The sequence below is a fragment of the Cucurbita maxima genome, unplaced genomic scaffold (genome assembly GCF_002738345.1).
Source record: "Cucurbita maxima cultivar Rimu unplaced genomic scaffold, Cmax_1.0 Cma_Scf00022, whole genome shotgun sequence".
NCBI lineage: Eukaryota > Viridiplantae > Streptophyta > Magnoliopsida > Cucurbitales > Cucurbitaceae > Cucurbita > Cucurbita maxima.
Window position 1 is genome coordinate 1,215,484 of NW_019272038.1, and position 26,198 is coordinate 1,241,681.

At 37.5% G+C, this 26,198-nt stretch overlaps 6 protein-coding genes across 8 annotated transcripts in view; 4 read left to right on the forward strand and 2 right to left on the reverse strand.

Annotated features, from left to right (window-relative positions):
- The window catches only part of LOC111496126 (PH, RCC1 and FYVE domains-containing protein 1-like), a 7,275-nt gene extending 2,722 nt beyond the window's left edge, over positions 1-4,553 (forward strand). The window contains exons 7-10 of one of the 2 annotated variants that reach the window (XM_023146420.1): positions 786-2,876; positions 2,996-3,142; positions 3,431-3,876; positions 4,157-4,553. In XM_023146420.1, the coding sequence (XP_023002188.1) occupies positions 786-2,876; positions 2,996-3,142; positions 3,431-3,876; positions 4,157-4,331 (2,859 nt within the window). In that variant the 3' untranslated portion in view covers positions 4,332-4,553. The remainder of the gene's footprint in view (positions 1-785; positions 2,877-2,995; positions 3,143-3,430; positions 3,877-4,156) is intronic. The other variant, XM_023146421.1, reaches the window with a different exon arrangement.
- Positions 4,554-6,586: 2,033 nt separating this feature from the next.
- LOC111496245 (GATA transcription factor 12-like) lies at positions 6,587-10,453 on the reverse strand. Its single transcript, XM_023146622.1, has 2 exons — positions 10,037-10,453; positions 6,587-7,369 (listed from the first exon to the last, which is right to left on the reverse strand). Exons 1-2 carry the CDS (start codon positions 10,382-10,384, stop codon positions 6,587-6,589), a joined length of 1,131 nt encoding a protein of 376 aa, XP_023002390.1. The 5' UTR covers positions 10,385-10,453.
- A 2,786-nt stretch (positions 10,454-13,239) lies between these two features.
- On the forward strand, positions 13,240-15,987 carry LOC111496238 (monoacylglycerol lipase). Its single transcript, XM_023146613.1, has 7 exons — positions 13,240-13,704; positions 13,890-13,928; positions 14,060-14,130; positions 14,422-14,486; positions 15,140-15,229; positions 15,311-15,403; positions 15,478-15,987. Exons 1-7 carry the CDS (start codon positions 13,328-13,330, stop codon positions 15,889-15,891), a joined length of 1,149 nt encoding a protein of 382 aa, XP_023002381.1. The 5' UTR covers positions 13,240-13,327; the 3' UTR covers positions 15,892-15,987.
- A 613-nt stretch (positions 15,988-16,600) lies between these two features.
- On the reverse strand, positions 16,601-17,192 carry LOC111496344 (lachrymatory-factor synthase-like). Its single transcript, XM_023146763.1, has one exon. The coding sequence runs from the start codon at positions 17,132-17,134 to the stop codon at positions 16,649-16,651; it is 486 nt and encodes a 161-aa protein (XP_023002531.1). The 5' UTR covers positions 17,135-17,192; the 3' UTR covers positions 16,601-16,648.
- Positions 17,193-18,369: 1,177 nt separating this feature from the next.
- On the forward strand, positions 18,370-23,841 carry LOC111496158 (casein kinase 1-like protein HD16). Of its 2 annotated transcripts, none has more exons than XM_023146483.1 (16): positions 18,370-18,987; positions 19,744-19,875; positions 19,956-20,029; positions 20,135-20,204; positions 20,312-20,367; positions 20,444-20,515; positions 20,969-21,063; positions 21,159-21,225; positions 21,314-21,443; positions 21,535-21,753; positions 21,869-21,999; positions 22,069-22,243; positions 22,596-22,686; positions 22,791-22,948; positions 23,027-23,215; positions 23,305-23,841. In XM_023146483.1, exons 1-16 carry the CDS (start codon positions 18,634-18,636, stop codon positions 23,362-23,364), a joined length of 2,073 nt encoding a protein of 690 aa, XP_023002251.1. In that variant the 5' UTR covers positions 18,370-18,633; the 3' UTR covers positions 23,365-23,841. The 2 variants fall into 2 exon arrangements, with proteins under 2 accessions (XP_023002251.1, XP_023002250.1); XM_023146482.1 differs by having other exon boundaries at positions 18,371-18,987; positions 21,857-21,999.
- A 305-nt stretch (positions 23,842-24,146) lies between these two features.
- Positions 24,147-26,069, forward strand: LOC111496319 (mitogen-activated protein kinase kinase kinase 1). Its single transcript, XM_023146727.1, is given in 3 exon segments — positions 24,147-24,460; positions 25,087-25,456; positions 25,459-26,069. Coding segments are annotated over 2 exon segments (657 nt in total). The 5' UTR covers positions 24,147-24,460; positions 25,087-25,234; the 3' UTR covers positions 25,894-26,069.
- The last annotated feature ends 129 nt before the right edge of the window (positions 26,070-26,198 follow it).

Consider the following 26,198-nt stretch of genomic DNA (forward strand, 5'->3'; position numbering starts at 1 on the left):
TTTTTTTTTTGTTTTTTTTTTTTTTTTTTTTTTTTTTTTTTTTTTTTTTTTTTTTTTTTTTTTTTTTTTTTTTGGTACTGTTCTTGCATCAAAGTCAGCTTCACATGAAAGACAACATTAAGGAGCTGTGAAATTATTCAGGTGAATGTAATAGCACAATGGTTTAACAGAGATAATCTTCCTGCAGAAGATTATATGATACCTGCAATATAGGTAGAACTCAATGCACCATGCCACGGATATCTAATACTGACCAAGGACGAGCTCAATATTTTCCCACACTATCTGTATTATGTTAGGAGAGTTGGAAAGACATCTCTTTGCGCATACCACTTCTAGCCTATAAATTGTGAACGAGAACTCATGAACTATAGAATAAAAGGGCCTCTTAAAACAAATCTATTATTTCATCCATTCTCTAGTATTGTATATGAATACAGCTTCAGAATTTTAGTTTAAATTCATATCCTGTTATTCACTGCTCTCAAAATAATCTATTTTCAAACTAGATATCAAAATAGGCCCAAACCTTTCAAATTATATACAAGTTGATCTTTGTTTTGGTCAGTTATAGAGCCAGGATATGCTTTGCCCAAGTTGCAGAACATAATTTAAAAGTTTTCCAAGTTTGCGCATGTATTGTTTTACAATCTTGATTCCTCATCATATAACTGTAGATCACCTCTGTCGGTAGTTTACTGTTTTTTATCTCATGATCATGTATCTAATTTTCTAAACTATCCTATTGAAAAAAAATTAAGTTATGGTTGATAACTATTTTCCAGTTGCAGGATGGTAGTGAGTTCTTTCAAAGTGGTCGAAATTTTGGTGCAACCTTAGAATTTAGTAACAGCTTAGCTCGGGGAAGGGATTCTATTGATTTAAATTCTCGTGAATCTTCATTGCATCTGGTAAGTTCAGATGTGGGTTCAGAACGTGCAAATATGCAACGAAGTGGTGGAGATGGTTTCCGCATCAGTGTATCAAGCACTCCTAGTTGTTCGAGTGGAGGATCTGGACCAGATGATATAGAGTCATTGGGTGATGTTTATGTCTGGGGTGGGATTTGGTCTGATTTAGTTTTACCCGATGGAACTTCAAGTCCAATACCAGTAAAAAATGATGTGCTGATTCCAAAGCCATTGGAGACAAATGTTGTTCTTGATGTTCATCAGATTGCTTGCGGTGTCCGACACATTGCTCTCGTAACGAGGCAAGGTGAGGTTTTCACATGGGGTGAAGAATGTGGGGGACGGCTCGGTCATGGAGTTGATAGAGACTTTAGTCGCCCCCGTCTTGTTGAGTTTCTGGCAGTTAGTAATGTAGACTTTGTAGCTTGTGGTGAGTATCATTCATGTGCCATAACCTCTTCAAATGATTTATTCTCTTGGGGTGATGGAATATTTAGTTCTGGAATTCTTGGTCATGGCACTGATGTTAGTCACTGGATACCCAAAAGAGTTGTCGGTCCTTTGGAAGGGCTTCAAGTTTTATCTGTTGCATGTGGCACGTGGCATTCAGCACTAGCAACTTCCAACGGAAAACTATACACATTTGGTGATGGAACATATGGTGTACTGGGCCATGGAGATAGGGAGAGTATTGCATATCCAAGAGAGGTGCAATTATTGAGTGGACTTAGGACCATTAAAGTTGCTTGTGGAATCTGGCATACTGCTGCTATTGTTGAGGTTATGGGTCAGACTGGTTCTAACATGTCATCTAGAAAGTTGTTCACTTGGGGTGATGGTGACAAATACCGTTTGGGTCATGGAAACAAGGAAACTTATCTTCTTCCTACTTGTGTTTCTTCACTCATAGACTACAATTTCCACCAGTTGGCATGTGGACACAACATGACTGTGGCTCTTACCACATCGGGTCATGTGTTTACCATGGGTGGTACTGCATATGGTCAGCTAGGCAATCCAAGTTCAGATGGAATTATTCCTTGCTTAGTGCAGGATAGATTAGTTGGTGAATTTGTTGAAGAAATTTCTTGCGGTGCAAGTCACACAGTTGTTCTCACATCAAGAAATGAAGTGTTTTCTTGGGGCAGGGGTGCCAATGGAAGGTTGGGACATGGAGATGTAGAGGATAGGAGATCCCCAACACTCGTGGAAGCTCTGAAGGACCGGCATGTTAAAAGTATATCTTGTGGTTCAAACTTTACTGCAAGTATATGTATTCATAAGTGGGTTAGCGGAGCAGATCAGTCAGTTTGCACTGGTTGTCGTCAAGCATTTGGTTTCACGAAGAAGAGGCACAATTGTTATAACTGTGGGCTGGTGCATTGTCATTCATGCAGCTCCAAGAAAGCTTTGAAAGCAGCATTGGCACCTACCCCAGGCAAACCACACCGAGTATGTGATTCTTGCTATGCAAAACTTAAAGCTGCTGAGGCTGGCAACAATTTGGCTATAAATAGAAAATTGACGGCCAGTCGTCATTCAACAGATTATAAGGAAAGATTTGATAGGGTGGAGGTGAGAACTTCTCGCATTCTATTGTCTCCCACCACAGAACCTGTTAAATATCATGAGATTAAATCAGTAAAACCAGGGAGTAGACCATCTTCTCCTTCTATGGTCAGAGCTTCTCAGGTGCCATCTCTTCAGCAACTGAAAGACATTGCATTTCCAAGTTCGTTGAGTGCTATTCAAAATGCTTGGAGGCCCGCAACTGTGGCACCAGCATCACCACCTCCAATGTGCAATTCAAGACCTGTATCACCATATTCAAGGAGGCCAAGCCCTCCACGTTCATCTACTCCAGGATTTTCGAAGACTGTTATTGATAGTCTCAAGAGGTCAAATGAGACTCTCAGGAAATCAAATGAGACATTGACTCAAGAAAATTCAAGGCTTGAACGCCAGGCATTAACTCGTTTTCTTTGCAAATCCAAAATTTTGCAATATCCTTATTTATTTATATTCTTTTTGAAGAAACCTACATCCAAAGAAACTTAGTTTTATCATTGTTCCGTGTTTTTCAGGTTTATAGCTTGAAGCAGAAAGTTGATACTCAAGATACAGAAATTCGAAATTTGTGCAAAAATGTAAGTGAAGTGGCTTCATTAGTTGAAGAAGAATCCTCCAGGTGCAAAATAGCAAAGAAATTAGTTACTACAATTACAGACCAGGTAGCAAATATATTACCATTTGAGTTACTTCATTTTGTTTCATACCTTGGTTAAATAACTGGAAAGAATGATTTTGATGTCATTGGTAGCCTCGCAAATTTTATAACAGGTTTGTGAATAGCTGTTTCATACCTTGGTTAAAAATATGTTGCTATGGCCACAGGAGCATGAAATTTGATCTTTTAACTTTTATCATGACAAAACCACTTGACATGAATTGCTAACCAATGATCCAAATATTAGTGACACATGTTGACTAATGTAAATTTCTCTAACTTGGTTTTTCAGTTGAAGGAAATGACTGAGAAACTGCCACCTGAGATATCTGATGGTGAAACTTTTAAGGCAATGTATGCCCAAGCTGAAGCTTTCTTAAATATAGTTGAGACATCGAAAACTTCGTCTTTGCCTTCGAGTCGTGAAAAAGCTGACACACCCAATAATGGATCTACTCCCTCACTTGCTGATTCTTCAAAGAGGCTAGAAGACGATTTAGTCACTTCAGGAATGAAGGACTTAACGCAGGTTAATGTAAATAATCTTCTGGAAAGTAAGAAAACTTCTGCAAGGGAGGCAGTTTCTCAAAGTACAGAAAATGGCTCTAGATCTCCATTATCTTCAGCACCCCCAACTGGAAGCGAAAAGCAAGTTATTGAGCAATTTGAACCTGGTGTTTATGTAACTTTGGTTGTGCTTTCAAATGATACCAAGATTTTCAAACGCGTTAGATTCAGGTATTGCCACAATAACAGTTGCATTTGAAAGATATCACTATCTCAGCTGCATCAGGAACACCACATATCATCTCGTCTGCAACACTTTGTTGAAATCTATAGGTTTGGATATATAAAAGCCATCTATGTCATCTAATTATGCCATGATCATCATATTGGAGAAATGTAGCACAAGTTAGTTGACATTATTTTACATACATATGTAGGACATGGACATGAATGCATTAACTGTTACTTTGAATACTTTGATGCATTTCTTTCCTTGCTTGTCTGGTCGCAGCAAGAGAAAGTTTGATGAGCAGCAAGCAGAAGACTGGTGGAGTAAAAACAAAGACAGGCTGCTTAAGAGATATAACCCATCAACAAGCTACTCTACGCCAACTGGTTCACCTAAAATTCAATCCTCTGCGGAGGAAAGTAATGAAGCTCCAACAACTCCCAAACTGGATGTATAGGAATCCAAAGGATTGCTTTAGAGTAGCAGCATCAGGTTTCTTCTAGATCTTGATGAATCTGTAGATTAGAAGCAACGAGACAAGATTCGACTCCAGAATAACGACGACCTTACTCGAATAAGTTCTAAGATTCAACTTCCAGAATAAGTCAAGGTTAAAACTTCAATTCCAGGTGGGTCAATGAAGACATCGAAGGTTCGTTCATTTGGACACACAAAAAAACCTCACAGTGAACCGTTTCTCCATTACTTTGTTCTTTTTTCAGTTTATTTTTTTAGCATTTCCTTTTCTGGATGCGTCATTGTTTTCTTACAGTTTCTGATGATGAGGGTGATGATCATGTTACTAGAATAGGAAAAAAAGAGGCTCTAATTTAGTATTTTTACTGCATTGATTTCCTGTGAAGCTCCATTTCTTCCGTCTAGTTCGGGTCATTATTATCTATAGCTTCAAAGTTCACTGTTCTTGAATGATTATGGGAGTTGGAATTGCCAATCCTACTCTGATTGTTAGACCAAATTCATAAGATAATTCCATTTTTTGATTCATATTTTATTTCGACAAAAGTCTTTTAAGTCATGATTATAATCAATATATTGGATTATCGATTAAGAGGTTAGAATTTTGAAGCTTCCAGATTAAACCTTTGTATTTGTAGGATATGGTGAAGAGTTTCGGTTTGAAATTAATTAAATTGATTTGTTTATAGAATTTAATTTACGTGTCTTTTAGAACAAGGTGTTTTTTAAAATCGAACAAAATGTGTATGTATATATATGTATATATATATATATATATATATATTATGTGTATATATATATATATATATATTATGTGTATATATATATATATATTATGTGTATATATATATATATTAATAACGGGATAAAGATTCAGATAAAAACCCATGTTTTAAAATAGAGATTTTTGTTTTGAGAGATTTTTAAAAAGTATGGAAAAGTGAATTTGAATTTTGAGTGATTTTTAAAAAGTGATGAAAAGCAATGGTAGCTCTAATAATTAAACGTAAATAAATTAAATAAGAATAAATAAATTAATTAAATAAGAAAGTTTTTGGAAGGAAGTTAGACAACTAAGGGAGGCCTACTCACGTCTACAAAAAAGGCCTTTCAGTCGGACAATATAATATCATACCAGATCTTCAAAGAGGCCTTTTCAGTCGGACAATATAATATTATACCATTGTAGAGAGGCTATTCAGGTCTCCATATGGTAATGATGTCTTTTAGTTGGACAATATAATATCATACCATTGTAGAGAAGCTACATATGGTATGAGGCCTTTTGATCGGTCAGACAATATAATATCATATCATTATAGAGAGGTATGGGGAGGATACATATGGTATGACTCCTTTTAGTAAGACAATATAATATCATACAATTGTAGAGAGGGTACGGTACGAGACCTTTTGGTCAAAACCATAAGAGCACCATTACAATTGCACAACCGGGAGAGTCATGATCACTAAAAAAAAAAAAAAATGGTTTCTAAGACAAGCTCGAGTGAAGATATATGTATATTTTTAATTATTAATATAAAATAATAATAATGAGAGTTTTCTTTTATTATTTTTTTTCCTCCTTTTCCAGTCTCTCATCCTCCTATTTTAGTCTCCCTTTCTTTTAATCAACTTTCCTAATTTACTTTTGTTTGATTTTCATAAAATTAATTATTAAGTTAAAATTTTGATTGAAAATTAATTTGTTTGTGCAAAATAAATAAAAAAAAATGATATTATATTCTCATATATATATAGATAATATAATACTTAATACATGTTAAAAAAATGAAGCATATAAATCAAAATAATAATAGATTCCATCTTTCTTTTCTTTTTTTTTTTATTTTAAAAAATAAATTGTCTCGTAAATATATATATATATATATATATATATATATATATATATATTTTGGTAAATCAGAGTTTACTTTTATTTTTACAAATGGATTATTTTAGAAGTAGAAGCGTAAAATAGTAATTAATTAATTAATTTTCTAATACATCAAAACTTGGGAACTATAATTTAATGTGCATCAAAGTTTGGATATAACCTTCATAACTCTTTGTAATTTGTTTTTGTTTTTGTTTGTAATTTGTTTGTGAGATAATTTCTATGAAAAAAAAAACAAAAAAAAAAAAAAAAAACAAAAATCTGTTAGAACTGTAAAAAAAAATCATCTAAAAATTAGAGGGAAAAAACCGAATGGATGCAAATTTGGATAGGTGGGGTCAGATCAGGTGCAGGTAATCATGGGCCACGTTTTGCTTCATCAGGTAATCCTCACCGTTGGATGAATCAAACATCATTTCCTGATGGTGATGATGGTGATGATGATCCATCATCAACGCCTGCTGTTCCTGCGCTTTCTGCAGTTCCTTTTGCCGTCGAAGCTCCAACACTTTCCGGTGGGAATTCGAGTGTTTCGTCAGCACAAATGTCGGGCTCGCCGCCGGCCGGTATTCCGGCACCAGCCGCCCGGATTTGTAGCGGACCCCACAAGCGTTACAAAGCGTCTTTGGGCCCATTGGGCCCGTCCGCCACTGCGGCGTCTTGTCAGTGGCACAGTGCATACACTTCCGCCCCTCTCCAGCCGACATTCCGGTCTCCGAGGAGGAGGAGGATTCCTTTTTCTTCACCGCCGCCGCCACTTTTGGAGGGACTTTCTTAACCGGGTGCGGTGGCGGTTCGGTGGCCGGGATGTCTTGCTCGGAGGAGGAGCTGGTCGGAGAAAGTGGGAGGAGACGGGAGTTGTTCCAATTTGATGGGATGATGCGTGAGCGTTTGCTCCGGGCCTTCGCCGGAACCGCTACAATGTCGGGTTTGAAGATCTCAGCTGCTGCATTTCGGCCGTGAGAGGCGGCGGAGACCGCGGTGGTTGGGTGCTGGGATTGGAGTGGCTCGTCGGGTTTGACTTTGACTCCGGTGATGAGTTCTAGCTTTTGCATATCCTCGCTGGAAAACGGTTCCTCCTCAAAACTTGCAAGCCATTCCAACTCAACTAACTCATTGTACTGAAAATATAAATTAAATTAAAAATAAATAAATAAAAACCCCACAGTATATTATTTTATTCAAATTATGTTATTTACATAAATCGTCTCATTTATTTCATTTAAAAAATTATTAATATTTTAAACAGCAATTTTCAACTTTATCCAATTAAACTTTATTATAATTTAATTTAATTTAATTTTCAACATTTAGTTAATGTTTTTTTAAAATTTTCATAATTTTTCTTAATTAAAAAACTTTGCTTAAATTTTTAAAAACATTTTAAAAAATAAAGGAAGGAAAGTGAAAATAGTATTTATAAACGTGAGGCTCCAAGTTACAGCTGGATAGGAATGGAAGGGCTTATTTGCAAATTTTGAATTTATTTGGGTAAAATTTGAGAAGTTTGATAGATTAAGTGGGAAAATTGACAATGCAACAATTTTATTTTATTTTATTTTTAGAAAAAATAAAATAAACCTAAATATTTTTACTTATTTGATATTATTATAAAACTAAAATGTAAATGTTGTGTAATTCCATATTTCATTTCTCATTTGCAAGTAATATTGCATTAAATATTATTATTTTGTATCAAATTGTTTAATGTATGTGTTCCATCTCCGAGGAAAACCACTCTGATCCCCTATAAAAAAAAAATATCCAATTTCTCTTTTGGGGCTTCGACTCTCACATAAACTTCTTGTTTCGCCAATTCAAAAGTTGGCAAAGCTTTTTTACTAATCGATGGTCAAAGTCATTCCATTCTGGAGACTGTCCTCGATCAAAAGATCGTATTTCTAAATTTTCATAAGGTCCCCCTGGAATTCCTTCCAAAGCTTGTTGAATAACTTTTATGGATTCCGTCATCTCACCAAGTCTGACTAAATAACGAGCTAATGAATCTCCTTCTTTTTGCCACTGAACTTCCCAATCAAATTCGTCATAACACTCATAATGATCAACTTTACGAAGATCCCATGGTATTCCGGAAGCTCGCAGCATTGGTCCTGATAACCCCCAATTTATTACCTCTTCTCCAGAAATAATGCCTACTCCCTCAACTCGTTCTAAAAAAATAGGATTTTGTGTAATAAGTTTTTGATATTCAGCAACCGCTGTCAAAAAATAATCGCAGAAATCCAAACATTTATCTATCCATCCATGAGGTAGATCAGCCGCGACTCCCCCGATACGAAAATAATTATGCATCATTCTCATACCGGTGGCTGCTTCGAATAGATCATATACTAATTCTCTTTCTCTGAAAATATAGAAGAAGGGAGTCTGTGCGCCAATATCCGCCATAAAAGGGCCAAGCCATAACAGATGNATTTAATGTACACACTACGTTGGTAAGAATTAGACCAATTTCAAACGGTAAGAAATAGGGTTGGTTAGACTCCCAATTTCTAGGGTTGGTCAGACTCTCCAATTTCAAATAAGAATAGGATTAAGTTAAACTCCCCAATTTCAAACCGCAAGGGTTAGGGTTGGGTCACACTCCCCAATTTCAAACTCTAGGTTGAGTTAGACTCCCAAGTGAGAACTAGGCCCAATTTCAAACCATGAGAATTAGGCCCAATATCAAACAGTGAGAACTAGGCCCAATTTCAAACCATGAGATTTAGGCCCAATATCAAACAGTGAGAACTAGGCCCAATATCAAACAGTGAGAACTAGGCCCAATTTCAAACCATGAGAATTAGGCCCAATTTCAAACAGTGAGAAATAGGCCCAATTTCAAACCATGAGAATTAGGCCCAATATCAAACAGTAAAAACTAGGCCCAATTTCAAACCGTGAGAAATAGGCCCAATTTCAAACCATGAGAATTAGGCCCAATTTCAAACAGTAAGAACTAGGCCCAATTTCAAACCGTGAGAACTAGGCCCAATTTCAAACCATGAGAATTAGGCCCAATTCCAAACCGTGAGAATTAGGCCCAATTTCAAACCGTAAGAATTAGGGTTGGGTTAGACTCCCAAATTTCAAACTAGGGTTGGTCACACTCCCCAATTTCAAACCGAGTTAGGGTTGAGTTAACTCCCCAATTAATTTCAGAGTTAGGGTTGGGTTAGATTATATTTTTTTTTTCAATTTCATTTAGGTTAGAATTATTATTTTCACATCTTTTTAATTCAATTTATATTATTATTTTGTTTAATATATAGACTCCAAAATTTAAGAGGGGTTCATATGTCCACGTAACCCTAATTTCAATTATCCATTTCAACAATTAGAGTTGGATTGGGTTATAATTTTTTTTTTTTCCAGTTTGGTTTAGGTTGAATTTGGGAGAACCGAAAACTTCAGGTTACCTCACAGTTTTGTCATGACAACCGGTTCATCTTGAAAATAGGGTTACAATCTCATTCAATTGTATTTTTAAAATTATCATACAAATGATAATATTTGACATTTGTAACCAATGTTAATGATAACTTATAAATGTTTGATATTTAAACTATAATTCAACTCGAAAGTAGAGGGTTAGAGTTATGAACTCAGTTCAGGTGGCTCAACCCAAATTTCGGGTTTGTCCAAAGAAATTTTCCAACTCAACTCGTACAGAGTACAATTTAAATAATACTAAAATTGAAAAGTTTTGGAATTACATAAAGTAACGGGCCAAAACCATAAAAAAGAAAAGAATGGGAAAAGGAGGAAGAAAAAATTAGGTTTACCGGAATGAAGATGTCGTCGGAGAAACGGACATCGGCTAAAGAAGAGCCAGAAACATCGTCGAAAAACGAAGTCCGTTCACAACCTGAAAAGGAGGAGGAATTGGAACTCTCCACCGCCGTGGCGGCGGAGGATTCAGAGGAGTTTCCATTCAAGAAGCAGGTGACGTTATTGAAGAAGCCGCCGGAGTCGGCAATGGCGGAGTCGTCGTCGTTGGAGAAATCGAGAAGCTCTTCGACGATGAAGTGGTCGGCGGTGGCGGTGGCGGTGGCGGTGGAGGCGGCGGCGTCTTTGTCGGAGGTGAATTGGGAGCAGTAAGCATTGTTGTGGAAATATTCGGGAGCTTCCATTGTTGATGAAATTGGTTTGGGGGGAAATTTGGGGAAAAGGAGAAGAGAAGAAAAAATAGTGAGAGAGGGGAGAGAGTGTGGCTATGAGAGAAGACTGTAAAATTATGGCTATCCAATGAGAATCGGTTGCGCCCCATGGGGACCAGCGGACACCTCAATTTAATTCTTTTTTTTTTTTTAAACAAATGGATAAGTTTTTTTTTACTATATTTCAATTTTCAAAAATGGCCTTTCGTGTCTAATTACTTTAATGCCCTTCCAAATGTATTCACACAAATTATATTATTCAATTACATTTTAGGGTTTCGATCGTTCGATCGTTCGATCGTTCGAGTTGGAGAGGGGGACGAAGTATTGCTTATTAGGATGTAGAAATCTCTCCCCAGACTGACGACGATGGGTCTAAGCGGACAATATTTGTTAGTGGTGGGTTTTGGCTGTTGCAAATGATATTAGAGCTTGATGCCGAGCGCTGTGTCAGTGAGGACGTTGGGACCCACATCGGTTGGAGAAGGGGGACGAAGCATTGCTTATAAGGGTGTGAAAATCTCTCCCTAGTAGATGTGTTTTAAAACTATGATATTAACAACGATATGTAACAGGTCGAAGCAGACAATATCTGTTAGTGGTGGGTTTTGGCTGTTGCAAATGATATCAGAACTTGACACTGAGCGCTGTGTCGGTGAGGACGTTGGGACCCACGTCGGTTGGAGAGGGGGGACGAAACATTACTTATAAGGGTGTAGAAATCTCTCCCTAGTAGATGTGTTTTAAAGTTGTGAAACTGACGGCGATACGTAACGGGTCGAAGCAGACAATATATGTTCGTGGTGGGTTTTGGCTGTTGCAAATGGTATCATAGTCTGACATTGAGTATGGTGTTTGTTGAGGACGTTGGGCCCAAATTGGTTGGAGAGGGGGGACGAAGCAATGCTTATAAAGGTGTGGAAATTTGTAACGATCCAGATCCACCGCTAGCGGATATTGTCCTCTTTGGACTTTCTCATTCAGGCTACCGCTCAAGGCTTTAAAACGCGTCTACCAAGAGAAGATTTCCACACCCTTATAAATGGTGGTTTGTTCTCCTCCCCAACTAATGTGGGACATCACAAACCCTCAAGATCTGACCTAACCAAGTTAAGCCAACCCCCTTTAGTCGAGCCCTAGGCGACCCCTTGGACCAAGTCGCCCTGTTCATCATTTCCTAAAGTGAGTCGAGTGACGTTTTCAATTGAAAATCGAGCTCTAGGAAAGTAGCAGGACAATAGAGAAATTCTGGAAACAAGAAATCCCGAACGTGAACTACGTTATACAATTTTATCTCTACCAATGCCATACGCAAACTTCAACTAACTCAAACATGATTAAAGTATGTTAAGCGAGTTGTGACAATCGTGCACTCATATTATTTCTCAATCGAGCTTATAAATACTACTTTCGTCAATGAATTTTATAATATTATTTAACTATATAAATAAAAGTGGATAAAGGGTAGTTTTGGAAATATGGAAGTAAGAGACAGAAAAAGAAAAGAAAACGTGTCCTAAGATATTGGAAAAAAATGAAGAAATTCAACCATTGAGGAACAGATTTCCGCTATTCTACCGCTAAAAACTCTGTGGCATTACACACCCACCAATTTCTCACATCCCCTTCACAAACCTGTTTTCTGTTTTTTCTTATATTTTTTTTTTAATTTTAATTTAATCATATCAAAATTATATTATTTTAAAATTTTAAAATTTACTTACACTATATAAATTTTATTTATACATAAAACTATATTAAAGGCATGAATTTATAAATCAATTATTTTAATACATATCCTTATATGCTATTAATTTAATTTTAATATTACTAATTATGATTATTTTAATACATAAACATATTAATTGCTCCAGTTATATATATATATATATATATATATATATATATATCTATATCTGCTTCTCCAATCCCAGTCTAAATCGAGAATCCTCTCCCTTTTTGAGGCGGGTGTTCGACCATATAGATAAAAACAGACATCACTAACTTAAATTCCGAGAATGGGTATGAAAAATTACCACGAGAAGGAGATGAGGCATAAATCTCAATTTGTCTTGCGCTCCGCCATGCAGTCCTCCGCCTTGAAGATGAGGTGGTGGCAACTTTCAGGCCGCTGCAACCTCGGAGGAGATGACAACATGCATGGTTCGTTGGAAGCCTTCCGTTAAATATCTTGATATGGGTTTTGCAGCTCAGTGAAATTTTAAAAAAATTTAATTTTAAGTTGTCTAGTTGCATCGGTGGTATTTTACGTATCTACGCGATTGAGTCATTGAAATTTCAAAATAGTGTCAAAAGAGGTTTTTGGAATCATTATCTTTTGACTTTTGGTGGGATAAAATTTAAGATAAATAAATAAAAATATTAGAAATATTTTTTAAAAAAATAAAAAAAATACCCTTGTAATATTTTGTTTAAAAAATACTCTTCAAAAAAAATTTAAAAAAATTATTAATAAATGAAGATTTGTGGAGCTCAAAAAAATTACTATATTTAGTAAAATAAATTAGGAAATTTTAATTTTCCAAAACAATAATTTATTTAAAAAAAAGAAAGAAAAACATAGACAACGCCGCCACGTCGATCAACGCCTCATAGTCACCGTCGAATTAATTTCACGCGGTCCGTTCATTGAATTATTCTCTGCAGTCGGGAGCAGCTTTATTAAGCTTAATAATCGATCCTGACCACTGAATATGTTTCTTAAAATACTAACGGTTTAGATTTTAGTCTCCGTCTCGGCGTTGACTCTCTTCGAATAGATTATTTATACCCATTGGTTGGAGACTCGTTTCCGCTTCAGTTTCCGATTTTTTTTTTCTGTTCGAGTCGGTTGTCCGAAATTCGTTTCATCGTCTTCGTTTTCCGATTCGCGCTGTGAAATTCTCCATCCCCGCCATGTCAAGGGCCGAGATGGACCAGCTGACCTCCGGTGCGAGCAATCGGATAATTCCGATTCTCAAAACCCTGAAAACTTTCATCATTTTCATTCATACCATCCTCTTCTCTCTGCTTCTCCTCCTCTGGCCTCGCCGCCGCCGTTCACCGGCTTCGTCAACGCCTACGGTCCAAACCTCCGTTAAGAAGAGGCGATTGGTGTGGCGGAGAGAGGACGATGATACACAGAGACGGAGGGCGTTGGCCGAGGGCGTCGAAATGGGCGTAAACCTTGGCGACGGAGGGTTTCGCGGCCGTTGGAATACCTCTTTGTTCTATGGCGTTAAAAGAAACGCGTTGTTTTGTCGCTCCTGGTTTCCGGAATCCGGAGAATTGAAGTAAGGGTTTGAGTTTGCGTTTTTGAAATGTTTGTGGAATTGTTCGACGAATTTTACCTAAATGATACCGGTTTTTAGGATGATAGAGAATTGTGATTAGTTTTCTTGAATTGATGATCGTTTTGCATATCGATTGGGGAAGCTTCCTTGTTTTCTGACGCCAAGTTCTGTTGATGTCTTTTTAGGGGTATTTTAATCATCATTCATGGGCTTAACGAGCACAGGTGATCTTAAAGTTATTTCATATGAACATCCAGATTTATTTGTTTATTGTTATGGATTTTGCTGTCAGCTTTTGTTTTTAATTCTCAATGGGTTTTGTTTGGTGTTTTTGGTGTTTGGTGTTTGTTTACAGTGGAAGATATGCACATTTTGCGACCCAGCTAACTTCTTGCAACTTTGGCGTTTATGCAATAGATTGGATAGGTAGCTAAGCTATTCACATCATCTCTCTCTCTCTCTCTCTTGTTGTGTTTTTTTTTGAAGATTTCCAGTTTTTGTTTTGATTTGTTCATAATGTTCTACCCTCTGCAATGAATTCTGTTCATTCAAAATAAATTTATCTGCTATTTTGAATGAAGTTTTTCACTACTCTGCTGTTTTCCCACTCGAACAGTGATGAATTTTGTTTTAGATTCTGGAATGATATTAGAAATTTGATATTCTGGGGAAGGATTTTGATTGCGTTATATCTGTTGTTTTGTGTTCTTATTGTAGGCCATGGTGGAAGTGATGGATTACATGGATTTGTCCCCTCTCTTGATCATGTTGTTGCTGATACGGTAAATTCGTCTACGTCTATTCACTTCGGTTTTAGGATCTTTCTTTTTGCCCGTTCAGCCAACATGAGATTCTCTTTGATCTGCAATATAGCTTAATTCAATGCTTTGGTTTGTTACGTATTGCCGTTAGTCTCAGTGTTTTTAAAATGCGTCTATTAGGTAGAGATTTCTACCCCCTAATAAGGAATGTTCCACCGTCAAGCTCTTACATTTTTTAAAATTGTCTATTAGGGAGAGATTTCTACACCTTAATAAAGAAGTTTCGTTCCCCTCTCCAATTGATATGGGATCTCACAATCCATCCCTTGGGGCCTAGCGTCCTTATTGGCACACCTTCCGGTGTCTGGCTTTGATACCATTTGTAACAACTCAAGCCCACCGTTAGCAGATATTGTCCGCTTTGGCCCGTTACATAACCATCAACCTCACAATTTTTAAAACTCGTATGTTAGGGAGAGGTTTCCACTCTCTAATAAAGAAGGCTTTATTCCCCTTTCCAACTACCGGTCATCTTGTTGTCGGTTTTCCTGGACTTCGAAATTATCACACTTTCGTTATGGCTTTGAATTATTTGTTCATGGAGGTAGTTTAGAGTTGATTTAGTATATTTAAAGATTTGGAAAGTGTTGTTTATCATTTTTTCTGAACTGCAGGGGGCTTTCTTAGAGAAGATTAAATCTGAGAACCCTGAAACACCATGCTTCCTCTTTGGACACTCCACAGGAGGGGCCGTTGTTTTGAAGGTCAGTGAATTCAAAAGACCTTCCTCCCCTTCTAGCGATATGATATCAGTTTTCGGTTTCCTTAACTACAACTTTATACAGGCTGCATCCAACCCTCCAGTAGCAGAAATGGTGAAGGGAATTATACTGACGTCACCAGCTCTGCGTGTGAAGCCCGCACATCCGATCGTTGGGGTAAGTAATCACAAGCTCTGTTAATCAGCTGTGAACCATCATGTTGAACTGCTTCCATAATGTTGTTGTTGTAGGCTCTAGCTCCAATCTTTTCCATGGTGATCCCAAAGTTTCAGTTCAAAGGTGCAAACAAGAGAGGCATTCCAGTTTCAAGGGACCCTGCAGCACTGTTGGCGAAATACTCCGATCCCTTAGTCTACACAGGACCGATCAGAGTCCGAACAGGCCACGAGATCTTGCGTATTTCATCATACCTGATGCGAAACTTCAAGTCAATCACCGTCCCGTTCTTCGTCCTCCACGGGACAGCAGACAAAGTCACTGATCCATTAGCGTCCCAGGATCTGTACAACGAGGCAGCATCCGAGTTCAAAGACATTAGGCTGTATGAAGGGTTCTTGCATGACTTACTGTTCGAGCCAGAGCGAGAGGAGATTGGTCAGGATATTATCAATTGGTTGGAAAAAAGATTGAAATCTGAGCTTTAGTTTATTTGTGTTTGTTCCTAGTGATTTAAGGGAATGCCTCAAATTTGTATATCTAATTCATCAACTTTAATTTTTATGGTAATTAGTCTTTTTTTTTTTTTTTTTCCATTTTTCTTTTATGATTTTTCTCCAATTGTTTCTAAATGCTTTTATTTATTTACTTATTTATTGACTTTCTTTTGCTTAATTTTTTTTTTTAAATTTTAGAATCAAATAATCAATTTTCTCAAATTTGAAGGAATATATATATATATATATATATATATATATTTGACTTGAAAATGATTTATTTTGCCATATATGGTTCGTCTTATATAATTTAATTTAAATCATATAAATATATATATAATTAGTGGTCTAAGATCTCCCAAATCTCACACTGATATTGTTTTCTTCTCCCTCAACATCATCCTGTCAATTTTCACAATATTATCCAAATAATAGAGTTTTTCTTATTATAATAAAAATGAATTTTATAAAATAAAATGGCTTAAATTTGAAAGAGATTAATCTTAATTTTCATTAAATAAAATAAAATTACATTGAGAAGGGTAAATTCTAAAGAATTTTTTTAATTTTTATAATAAAAATAAAAATAAATTGAACTTGTAGTTTAAAATATATTATATATTTTATCTTTTAATATAATTCTCCATTTCTAAATTAAAATTTTATATGCAAGAAAATATTAAAATAGAGAACAGAGAAATTGAAAGTAAAAATTGGAAGTAATTTATTCAGTTGGTAGGTAGCATGGTTAATTTTGTTGTACCGCAACCTCCATTCGTTTGGCCATGGATTTCAATCCCCTTTCGAACTTCTTCACCAGATCTTCCAGTTTCAATCCTTCCACCGCCTCAACCACAAAGCTCCATTCAATCACGCCGCCGTCTCCTCCCTCAACGACTTTGATCGTCGACACGTACGATTTGAATCCGATGTTGCTATCCACGATCTCGTATCGTATGCGGCGGCGCTCGTCGTCCACCGTCACCAGCCGTTCTTTGGACCAGCTAACCACGCTATCGGAGCCGTCGGTGGATGGAATCGAGAAGCCGGAGCAGAATCGAACGCAGCCGACCTCGCCATTGGTGCCTGAAAGTCCGTAGCAGTTGGCTAGGGTTGGAAACCATTTGTGGAAATTGAAGAAATCCTTGAGCATCGGCCATATCTGGTCCGCGGTAGCGCCTTGTAAAGTCTCTGAAACTCGACCTTCCCATTTTGCTGCTGAGTTTTCCGCCATTGGAGAGGGGATGGAATCGGCTGTAAGTTCCTTCCCCCATTGCTAACTTTCCTTTTTCTACCCTATTTGTTTAGGCATTTACGTTACCCTACTTTGCATTGATGACAAATGTAGGGTCCAGATATCAGATTTTTGGCCCTTAGTTTTGGTGTTTGAAATTTAAATATGTATTTTTCAAAATTTGTTTAAATTCGGCTAATGTTTTGAGATGGGTTTAATATTTTCGTTGGTACTCGTTCTTCTCTCCAATCGATATTGGATCTCACAATCCACCTCCTTTGGGGTTATCGTTCTCGCTAGCACACCGCCCCGTCTTCACCCCATTTGAGACTCAGTGTCCTCGTTGGCACATCACCCCGTATCTGGCTCTGATACAATTTGTAACAACCCAATTCCTTCGATTATTTTTTAACTGCTGATAAATTTTGTAAAGAATACTTCATTCTACCGACGTGGATCTCACATATTTAGACTCTAGCTAGTTCTTATGGGTGAATCTAGCTAGTAGGGCCTAATTTCGAGAATCATAAAGATTTGTACTCTGTCCAAGTGTATTGTGGTTAACTCATGGGTCATGATTAGTCGACCCACATATGAGATGATGCAAGCCTGATTAGACTAAAGGTCAATATAGGTCGGTTAATGACCATTTGGGCGACCCCATGTAGGTAAACCATGTCCCATATATGGGTTGCCCTTGGCCCGTGAGACCAGCCCATGTAAGGGTTGGTTAAAGTCATGTAGGCGACATTTTCATGGATGGGTCAAATCATTAAGTTACAAATGGGACGTGTTTGCATTCTAAGTCAATAGTTATGCTTGAAAAAAACCGTTTAAATATGATTGGGACACGTATATGAGATCACGATCGAATAACCATTGGAGGTAATTATTCAACAATTTAAGGAAATTAATGACCTCGTGTTTCAATTACTAATGGGCAATATTTACAAGTGAAATATTGAGGACACGTCCGAAAAATATGCACTCTAGTAAATTAGTAATTCCTTTAATTATAAGGGTAAAATAGACTTTTCACCAAACTATAATTACGAGGAGAAACCCGAACGAAAATTAGTTTCACTAATTATTTTTTTATTATTGTACTAAAAAAAATTTAAAAAATAATTATTTTTCTTTCATTATTGTCTCAAGTATTTAATATATTTTTTTTAAAGAGTTAAATTAAAGAAAAAAAATAGGAAAATAAATAAATAAATAAGTAGAGTATGCTGCATAAACAAAGGCTAAGCTCTCTCTCTGTCTTTCTCTCTCCTTAGTCATCTGCTTCTCTGTACTGAAAATCAACTGACCCTTACAATCTTTCTCTTTGATTTAGCGCCTGCAAAGATCTCCGGCTGAGCTATCCTTGTGTCCGGTACTCCGATTTCCACACATTTTCTGTTATCAATTTGTTTGGGGGTTCGATGACCGTCGATGATTCCTGAGGCTTCTTCTCCGGCGAACTTTGTCGTCCTTCATGGACCACCACCTGTACGATGCCTGAGCTCCGTAGAAAGCCACGGAGGAGCCGGGTATGCGAAGACCCAATCACGATTGTGCACCAAACACCCGTTAAGCTAACTGTCAGAACACGCCACCGTGGGAAACCTGCTAAGCGCGGCGGAGAGAAGTGTATTAAGGAGGGGAACGACGCGATCGACGCCGATGGTGAGAGGGATATTGTGAACCCTGGAATCGGTCTTGAAACTAGCAAAGGTGAAGTTGGGAAGGACAAAGAGCTACTGGAGGTTGGTGTTAAAGCCATGGATGAGTTCGATAGTGGCGGACGGAACGGCGATAAAGGTCCTAAAGCTGAGGATGAAAGCACGGCCGCTCCTCTTCCGGAGAAGGTGAGGCTTTTTCTGACGTTTATGGAATTGATGGCTTTGTGTTGATGATTGGGAAAGGATTAGGGAACGGAAATTGGGGTTTTGATTCTATCTCCCTGTTCCCATATGTAAATTTCTTGGATTTCATGTATGTTTGACGATTTGAGAAATGTGTGAACTATTATTGGGGAACCCCAAGTGATTTCAGCTGGACTTGTTAATTATGAGCTGATGCAGCTTTTAGACGTGGCCTTGTTTGAGATTGCAGCATAGTTGAGAGGCTTTCATATCTTTGGAGTTAAAGAAATGTCAGTGATGAATAAATGGGGATTTGCTATTGTGCTTGATTTTGACAGTTTCTATGTATTTGATCTTGTTTTTCAGCTAATATCCTTGTTTCTACTTCTAATATGTGGAGCTGGAAGGATCCGATTATGAAAGTTGAATACTTTGAATGGAAATGATTGTTGTTCTACTTCGATCTTTTCGTTTGTGGTTTTATTTATTAGCATACCTTTCTGTGTTCTCCTAGTGATTGTATTGACTTTATTAGCTCTTACTTGTCTTTGTTTTGTTGATGTTTCTTTTTATGCTGTAATGATCCAAAAGTGATATGATGGCTGTTGAAATATTGTGTTCGTTTTTTCTCCCTTCATTTGGACAATAATAGAGAAATATTATATATAGGATTAACGCTCCGTGAGTTTCGTTCAAAATTGCAGTTGTGGTCTTTTTAGCTTCTGTTTTTCATATTTTATGTTCTTCTGAATACAACAGGTTCAGGTTGGCGGCTCTCCATTATATAAAGTAGAAAGAAAATTAGGAAAAGGAGGTTTTGGACAGGTGTATGTGGGTCGACGCATGGGTCCCACGAGCTTGAATGAAAGATCTGGCTCTGGAGCTGTAGAGGTATGGTATCCTTATCTGTAATGTTTACTGATTACTCGTTTCATGTTACCAACTTCTCGTGTGATCTGTCCAAATTTCAGATAGCCTTAAAATTTGAGCATAGAAGTAGTAAAGGGTGCAACTATGGACCTCCCTATGAGTGGCAGGTTTACAAGTAATTCTCTTCACAGTCCTTGCTTGATATGTTTTAGTGTCAAATAGGTATGTTATATTACATACATTTATACGTGTTCTAATCACTTCGCTCTTGGCTCTTCAGTGCACTAGGTGGTAGCCATGGTGTGCCAAGAGTTCATTACAAGGGTCGGCAAGGTGACTACTATGTCATGGTACGTTTTGTTTTGTTTACTTTTTAAGATGGTTAAAGCCTAAAAGGGCGTCAGAGATATGCATCATTATTTTAGTCGTGTTGTGAATGAATATACTTTGGATATAGGTTATGGACATGCTTGGACCTAGTCTTTGGGATGTCTGGAATAACAATGCTCACACGTAAGTTCGTAGTATAATTTGATCATTTGTGCAGATTTATTGCATGTTAATGTCTACTTCATTATTTGAATCTCAGGATGTCGATTGAAATGGTTGCATGCATCGCAATCGAGGCAATCTCCATATTAGAGAAGATGCATTCTAGAGGGTAAGGCCTTTATTCTGTATTCTTCTTATAGTAATGATCGATAAAAAAAAGGTTTGTGGTTAAATGTGGTGTGATTAGATTGCCATGTGAATCAAATAGGAAGAAACTCAATGTAGTCATTTTTGGATTGATATTTTAGGCCTCCTACGCCTTTTGGTTCATTTCCCACCCATAGCAGCTTCTGAAGCTTAGCTGCTAGGGCTTCCTTGTTTATTATGGAGGGACGGGAAAGTTACATGGGTCCGAGGATGCTTTCGTAGTGAAGGAACATGTTAAGACTATATTGCAGACCTTGGTACCTTTGTTCAAACATCATGACAGTTATGATGTGTGATTTTTGCATCTACTACAGCTAAGCTGGACTATTTTTACATAGTTAGCTTATTCACAGGCTCATGAATGATTTTGTTGTATTCTTGTAATTATATTTCTGCTCTCTAATGTCTCCGACAGGTACGTGCATGGTGACGTGAAGCCTGAAAACTTTTTGCTAGGCCCTCCTGGAACCCCAGAAGAGAAAAAGTTGTTTCTTGTAGATCTTGGTTTAGGTATTTCTCTCCTCGCTTTTATTTATTACATTTAGATGGAATATTATTGTTTATACATATGAAACACCTTATTATTTTTTTGATTCACCTTATAGCAACGAAGTGGCGTGATAGTTCAACTGGTCAACATGTTGAGTATGATCAACGGCCAGACGTTTTCCGGTATGAAAGCTGTATATTTTATATGATAGTTGCATGCATCTATTTAACATTTAGAGACCCTTAAACATCTCTTTTTCACATCTTTTAGAGGAACAGTTCGGTATGCTAGTGTTCATGCGCATCTTGGCAGAACTGCTAGTCGGAGAGATGATTTGGAATCGCTTGCTTACACTCTTGTTTTTCTTCTTCGTGGTCGGCTTCCTTGGCAAGGATATCAGGTCTGTTTCTTCTCAGGGCTGATGGAGATTAACTCTTTGTGCAAACAGAAGATATATTTAATCTGAATTCTAAGTATGTTTTTTTCTCCAGGGAGAAAATAAAGGATTCCTTGTGTCCAAGAAGAAGATGTCTACTTCCTCTGAAACATTGTGCTGTTTTTGCCCACAGCCTTTTAGGCAGTTTGTTGAATATGTTGTGAATTTGAAATTTGACGAAGAGCCGAACTATGCAAGATATATCTCCCTCTTTGATGGGATCGTCGGTCCAAATCCAGATATCCATCCAATTAACACAGATGGTGCACAGAAAGTACTCATGTTTCCTTGATTGCATTTATGTGTTTGTCAATGGTACTTTTTGGTTTGAAACTTTGAACGTGAATATTATCTAAAACGTTATCTGTTATGTGAAGCTTATTTTTCAGGTTGGGCAGAAGAGAGGAAGGCTATCCATGGAGGATGAAGATGACGAACAACCAAAGAAGAAGGTTCGAATGGGGATGCCTGCAACTCAATGGATTAGTGTTTATAATGCCCGTAAACCAATGAAGCAAAGGTTTGCACTTGAATTTAAGATGAAGCTCATTTACAACGAAGAGTTATTGATTAACTTATCCTGATGTAGATATCACTATAACGTTGCTGATATGAGGCTCTCTCAGCACATTGAGAAAGGAAACGAAGATGGTTTATTTATTAGTTGCGTTGCTTCATGTTCGAATCTTTGGGCCCTTATTATGGATGCTGGAACTGGATTTACTGCTCAAGTTTACGAACTCTCGCCATGCTTTCTTCACAAGGTTGGTTCCTTTTTCCATGAAGAAGAAAATAAATTATCTTGGATACTCGACATGCGAGATTACACCTTCATGTTTGTTTCTCATTGGATCAATGGATTGTGAAAATGTAACGGCCCAGACCCACCGTTAGCAGATATTGTCCTCTTTGGGCTTTCTCTGTCGAGTTTCCCTTCAAGGGTTTAAAACGCGTTTGCTAGGGAAAAGTTTCCACACCCTTATAAAGGGTGTTTCGTTCTCCTCCCCAACCAATGTGGGATTGTGGGATGTCACATAAAACTACTTTATTGCTTATCAACAGAGCATGTGCTATTGTATGTTAAACAGCCGATAACTTTCACGTTTGTTTACTTAGGACTGGATCATGGAACAGTGGGAGAAAAACTATTACATCAGTGCAATAGCAGGAGCTAATAATGGGAGCTCATTGGTAGTAATGTCCAAAGGTTAGTCGTAATACAATATATTGTAAATGACTACTAGAAAAGAAGGGTGCATCCTGTGCTTGTGGGTGCGTCGCTTCTTATACTTAAATATAACTTTAATGCAGGGACTCAGTACCTTCAGCAATCTTATAAAGTCAGCGATTCATTTCCCTTCAAGTGGATAAATAAGAAATGGAGGGAGGGATTTTATGTTACTGCCATGGCCACTGCCGGCAGTAGATGGGCAATTGTCATGTCACGCGGTGCAGGATTTTCTGACCAGGTATTAGGCTAATAGGTTTTCTATTGCATGACAATTGAAGCGATTCGGCATTGGTTTTGACTTCTGATCACTTCACAGGTGGTGGAACTAGATTTCCTATATCCTAGTGAAGGTGTTCACCGCAGGTGGGATAGTGGTTACCGCATCACATCAACGGCTGCAACTTTGGACCAGGCTGCTCTTGTTTTGAGTGTGCCTAGGAGAAAGCCTACCGATGAAACTCAAGAAACGCTTCGGACATCTGCCTTTCCTAGTACACATGTCAAGGTTTGCCATGCAAATATACATTCGACTTTATAATTTTGCTTAATATTGTTAAATTTCTGAAGATTTTTGTTTCTGGTGTGTTTATGCAGGAGAAATGGGCAAAGAACCTTTATATCGCATCTATTTGCTATGGCCGAACTGTTTCATGAACTACTACCCCTAAGTCGATGCCACCTAGAGCCTGCAATTTTTAAACAAATGGTGTTCCTCTTGGGCAGACATGAATTTTTAAGACAAACAATTGACTGTGGCTAATGGAGTTCGTGCAGCTTAACTGTTCATTACGTCAACATCGTGTAGCATCAGATACCTGACACCTATGCTCTGGCTTTCATTCATGTTATTCAAGTATGAACTAAAGTTAGATCTTTCATGTTCCTGAGGTTTGGATGATTTTACCAATTTCTTAAAGGATTTGTATAGTCTTGAAAACTAGTTCTTGACTGAAGGCATGTGCACAACGTAGGCCATCGTGCAGTTACGATTATGAAGCATCCGTGGGCACTCGATATTCATATCCCTTTTACTTGTACTTAGATCCTTATCTCTTACCTTTTTGGAACTGAGGATATTAAATGTCTGAACCTGGAACATATCAATTTTACACCTTTAAGCAATACGTTTTAGCGGATTTTCTATCTATACAATCATTAGTTAGCTGATGATTTATGGCTCGTGCCTATACGTTATTTTTGTGGATTTCTACTAGGGTTACGAATATTGTTTGTCAACACTGGGATGACTGTCAATTACACCAGGTTCCTTTTTTCGGAACCAGAATATTGCGGGACTCCATCATCCATCATGAATGAAGAACAGTTGCCATCTGGTTTCCGAGTGCCATCAGTAGCGACGGTGCAGTTCCTCGAACCATTCTACTTTGCTTTTGTATTTTTCTTGAAGCTAAATACTTCGGCTTAGTGTGGTAAGGAAAAACTATCTGTTATAAAGATGTCTGTTCTTGTAGACTTTGTGGTTATTAATCTTCGATTCCATTAGAGAATGGTTTCTTGAACTGAACGTGGAGGCAATGAAGACCGTTTTTTTGATTGTATAGATGCAGAGTGAAGGAATTGGATAATCTTTGTTACTCATTCTGTTTCCATTATCAACTGCAGGTATCTGAATTATATATCAACAACTTCGTAATCTCCTGACTCGTCTTGGCTCGATACTGGATTTCAAGAAATACTCAACCGTCGTCTGTTCACGTACACTGTGCACTTCAGATTTTTCAGCTCAAAGGTACATTAATGTTTTACTGAGATGTTAACTTCATTTTCCTGCATAGTTTGTCATCTTTGGTGATGGTTCTTTGACATATGATCGGTTTCTTTGATGGTTACGACATATTAACATCTTATAACTCAACACGTCTGTTTCATTATGGGGTTTGATTTCTGATTGATGAGAATCTTAGGCAGATGAAAATTGATGGTTGCTGTTCCGTAATATCTTGATTACCGCCATTTGTAGCGTAAAGTTTGTTGTCATAGCAATCTTTTCCTGGTAAAATAACCCATGGCTGCAAAGTTGGTCTTTTGAAGTTCGATAAAAGCCCTCCGAAAACGATCATGAAAGTTGTTAGATCTTTTAAAATCTTGATCTGGGCTGATGATAAACATATAACACCAAGTGTGCCTTTTCGTTCTACATGAAAATTACGCACCATTTCTGGTGTTTAACGATGAACACGAACACATGTTCTTAATCGTTAAGATTCATCTGATTCCCCCTAGTTTCCAGTTTTGATCTTCACATTGTTTGTATAGATCTTGGTTGATGATTATAAGTTGTTTTGAGATATGAACTGCACCTAACAGGATCTTGAAGTGGTAGAGATTAGAATCAAGAATCTGTTCTTTTTGCAGACGAAGGCGCTGGTAATTTGGTTATTGCGTGCCTTGTAGCCTATGAATTCTCCGCACACTTTCCATTCTCTCCATACCCACCAAACTTACCCCTCTCGTTTCCCTCAAAACTACACAAAGAATCGTGTGGTTCCACCTTCCCTTATATATGTATGTGGCACTTGGAATTTCCTTTCAAATTCTCATGGAGTCTGTTGCTTCTACTTCATCCGCACCGGACCACCCCCGTCCTCGCCTTCCTTGGTTCGAGCCCTCCCAAGCTATGACTGACCGGATTGTTCGAGCTCTCCACCATCACCTCCGTCTCCACACCGCTCTGATTCTTCATTCTGTGTTGGGTGCCACAGGCAATGTCTACATTGTGTCTCTATCCTCTACACCCCCTCGTGCACTTGCCCCAATCGTATTACGCCTTGCAAACACATGTTATTTGTTTACATTCGAGCTCTGGGTGTGTCACTGGATGATATATGTCTTTGGCAGAGAACGCTTCGACCTTGTCAATTGAATCGTTTGCTTACTGCACCTGCTATGACGGAATCGCTTGCTGAAATTCGTCTACGTAGAGTATTTCATCAGCAATTCTTTCAGGTAAAAGAAAGGACTTGTGTACTTATTGTAGATATTGAAGATGGGGCTGCTTGTCCTGTTTGTTTGGATGATCTAAAGGACGATCGGGTTGTGGCTTGTACGACATGTCGAAATCTCGTTCATGAAGATTGTTTCTCGAGGTGGAAACGAAGCAAGGGAAGGAGAAATATTAGCTGCGTAGTTTGTAGGGCAAGATGGAAGGACACGAACAAATGAACAAAAGTATTTGAATTTTTCTGCCCATCTCAATGAGCACGACGCAATTGACAACAATCGCTATAATAGCTAAATAGACACCATAAGATGTCTCGTAATAAAACTATTGACGAGTGTTCAATTAATACTCTTAAAAGTTAAAAAATACAATTAGCATTATTTGTTAAAAAAAATACTGAAAAACTTTCAAAAATATTTTAAAAATATCCTTAAAACTTTAATAATTTTCATTTACTTTTTTTTAATCTTTTAAAAAAATTAAAATAATTGTGTTTGCTATTAAAAAAAAAAAAAAAAAAAAAAAA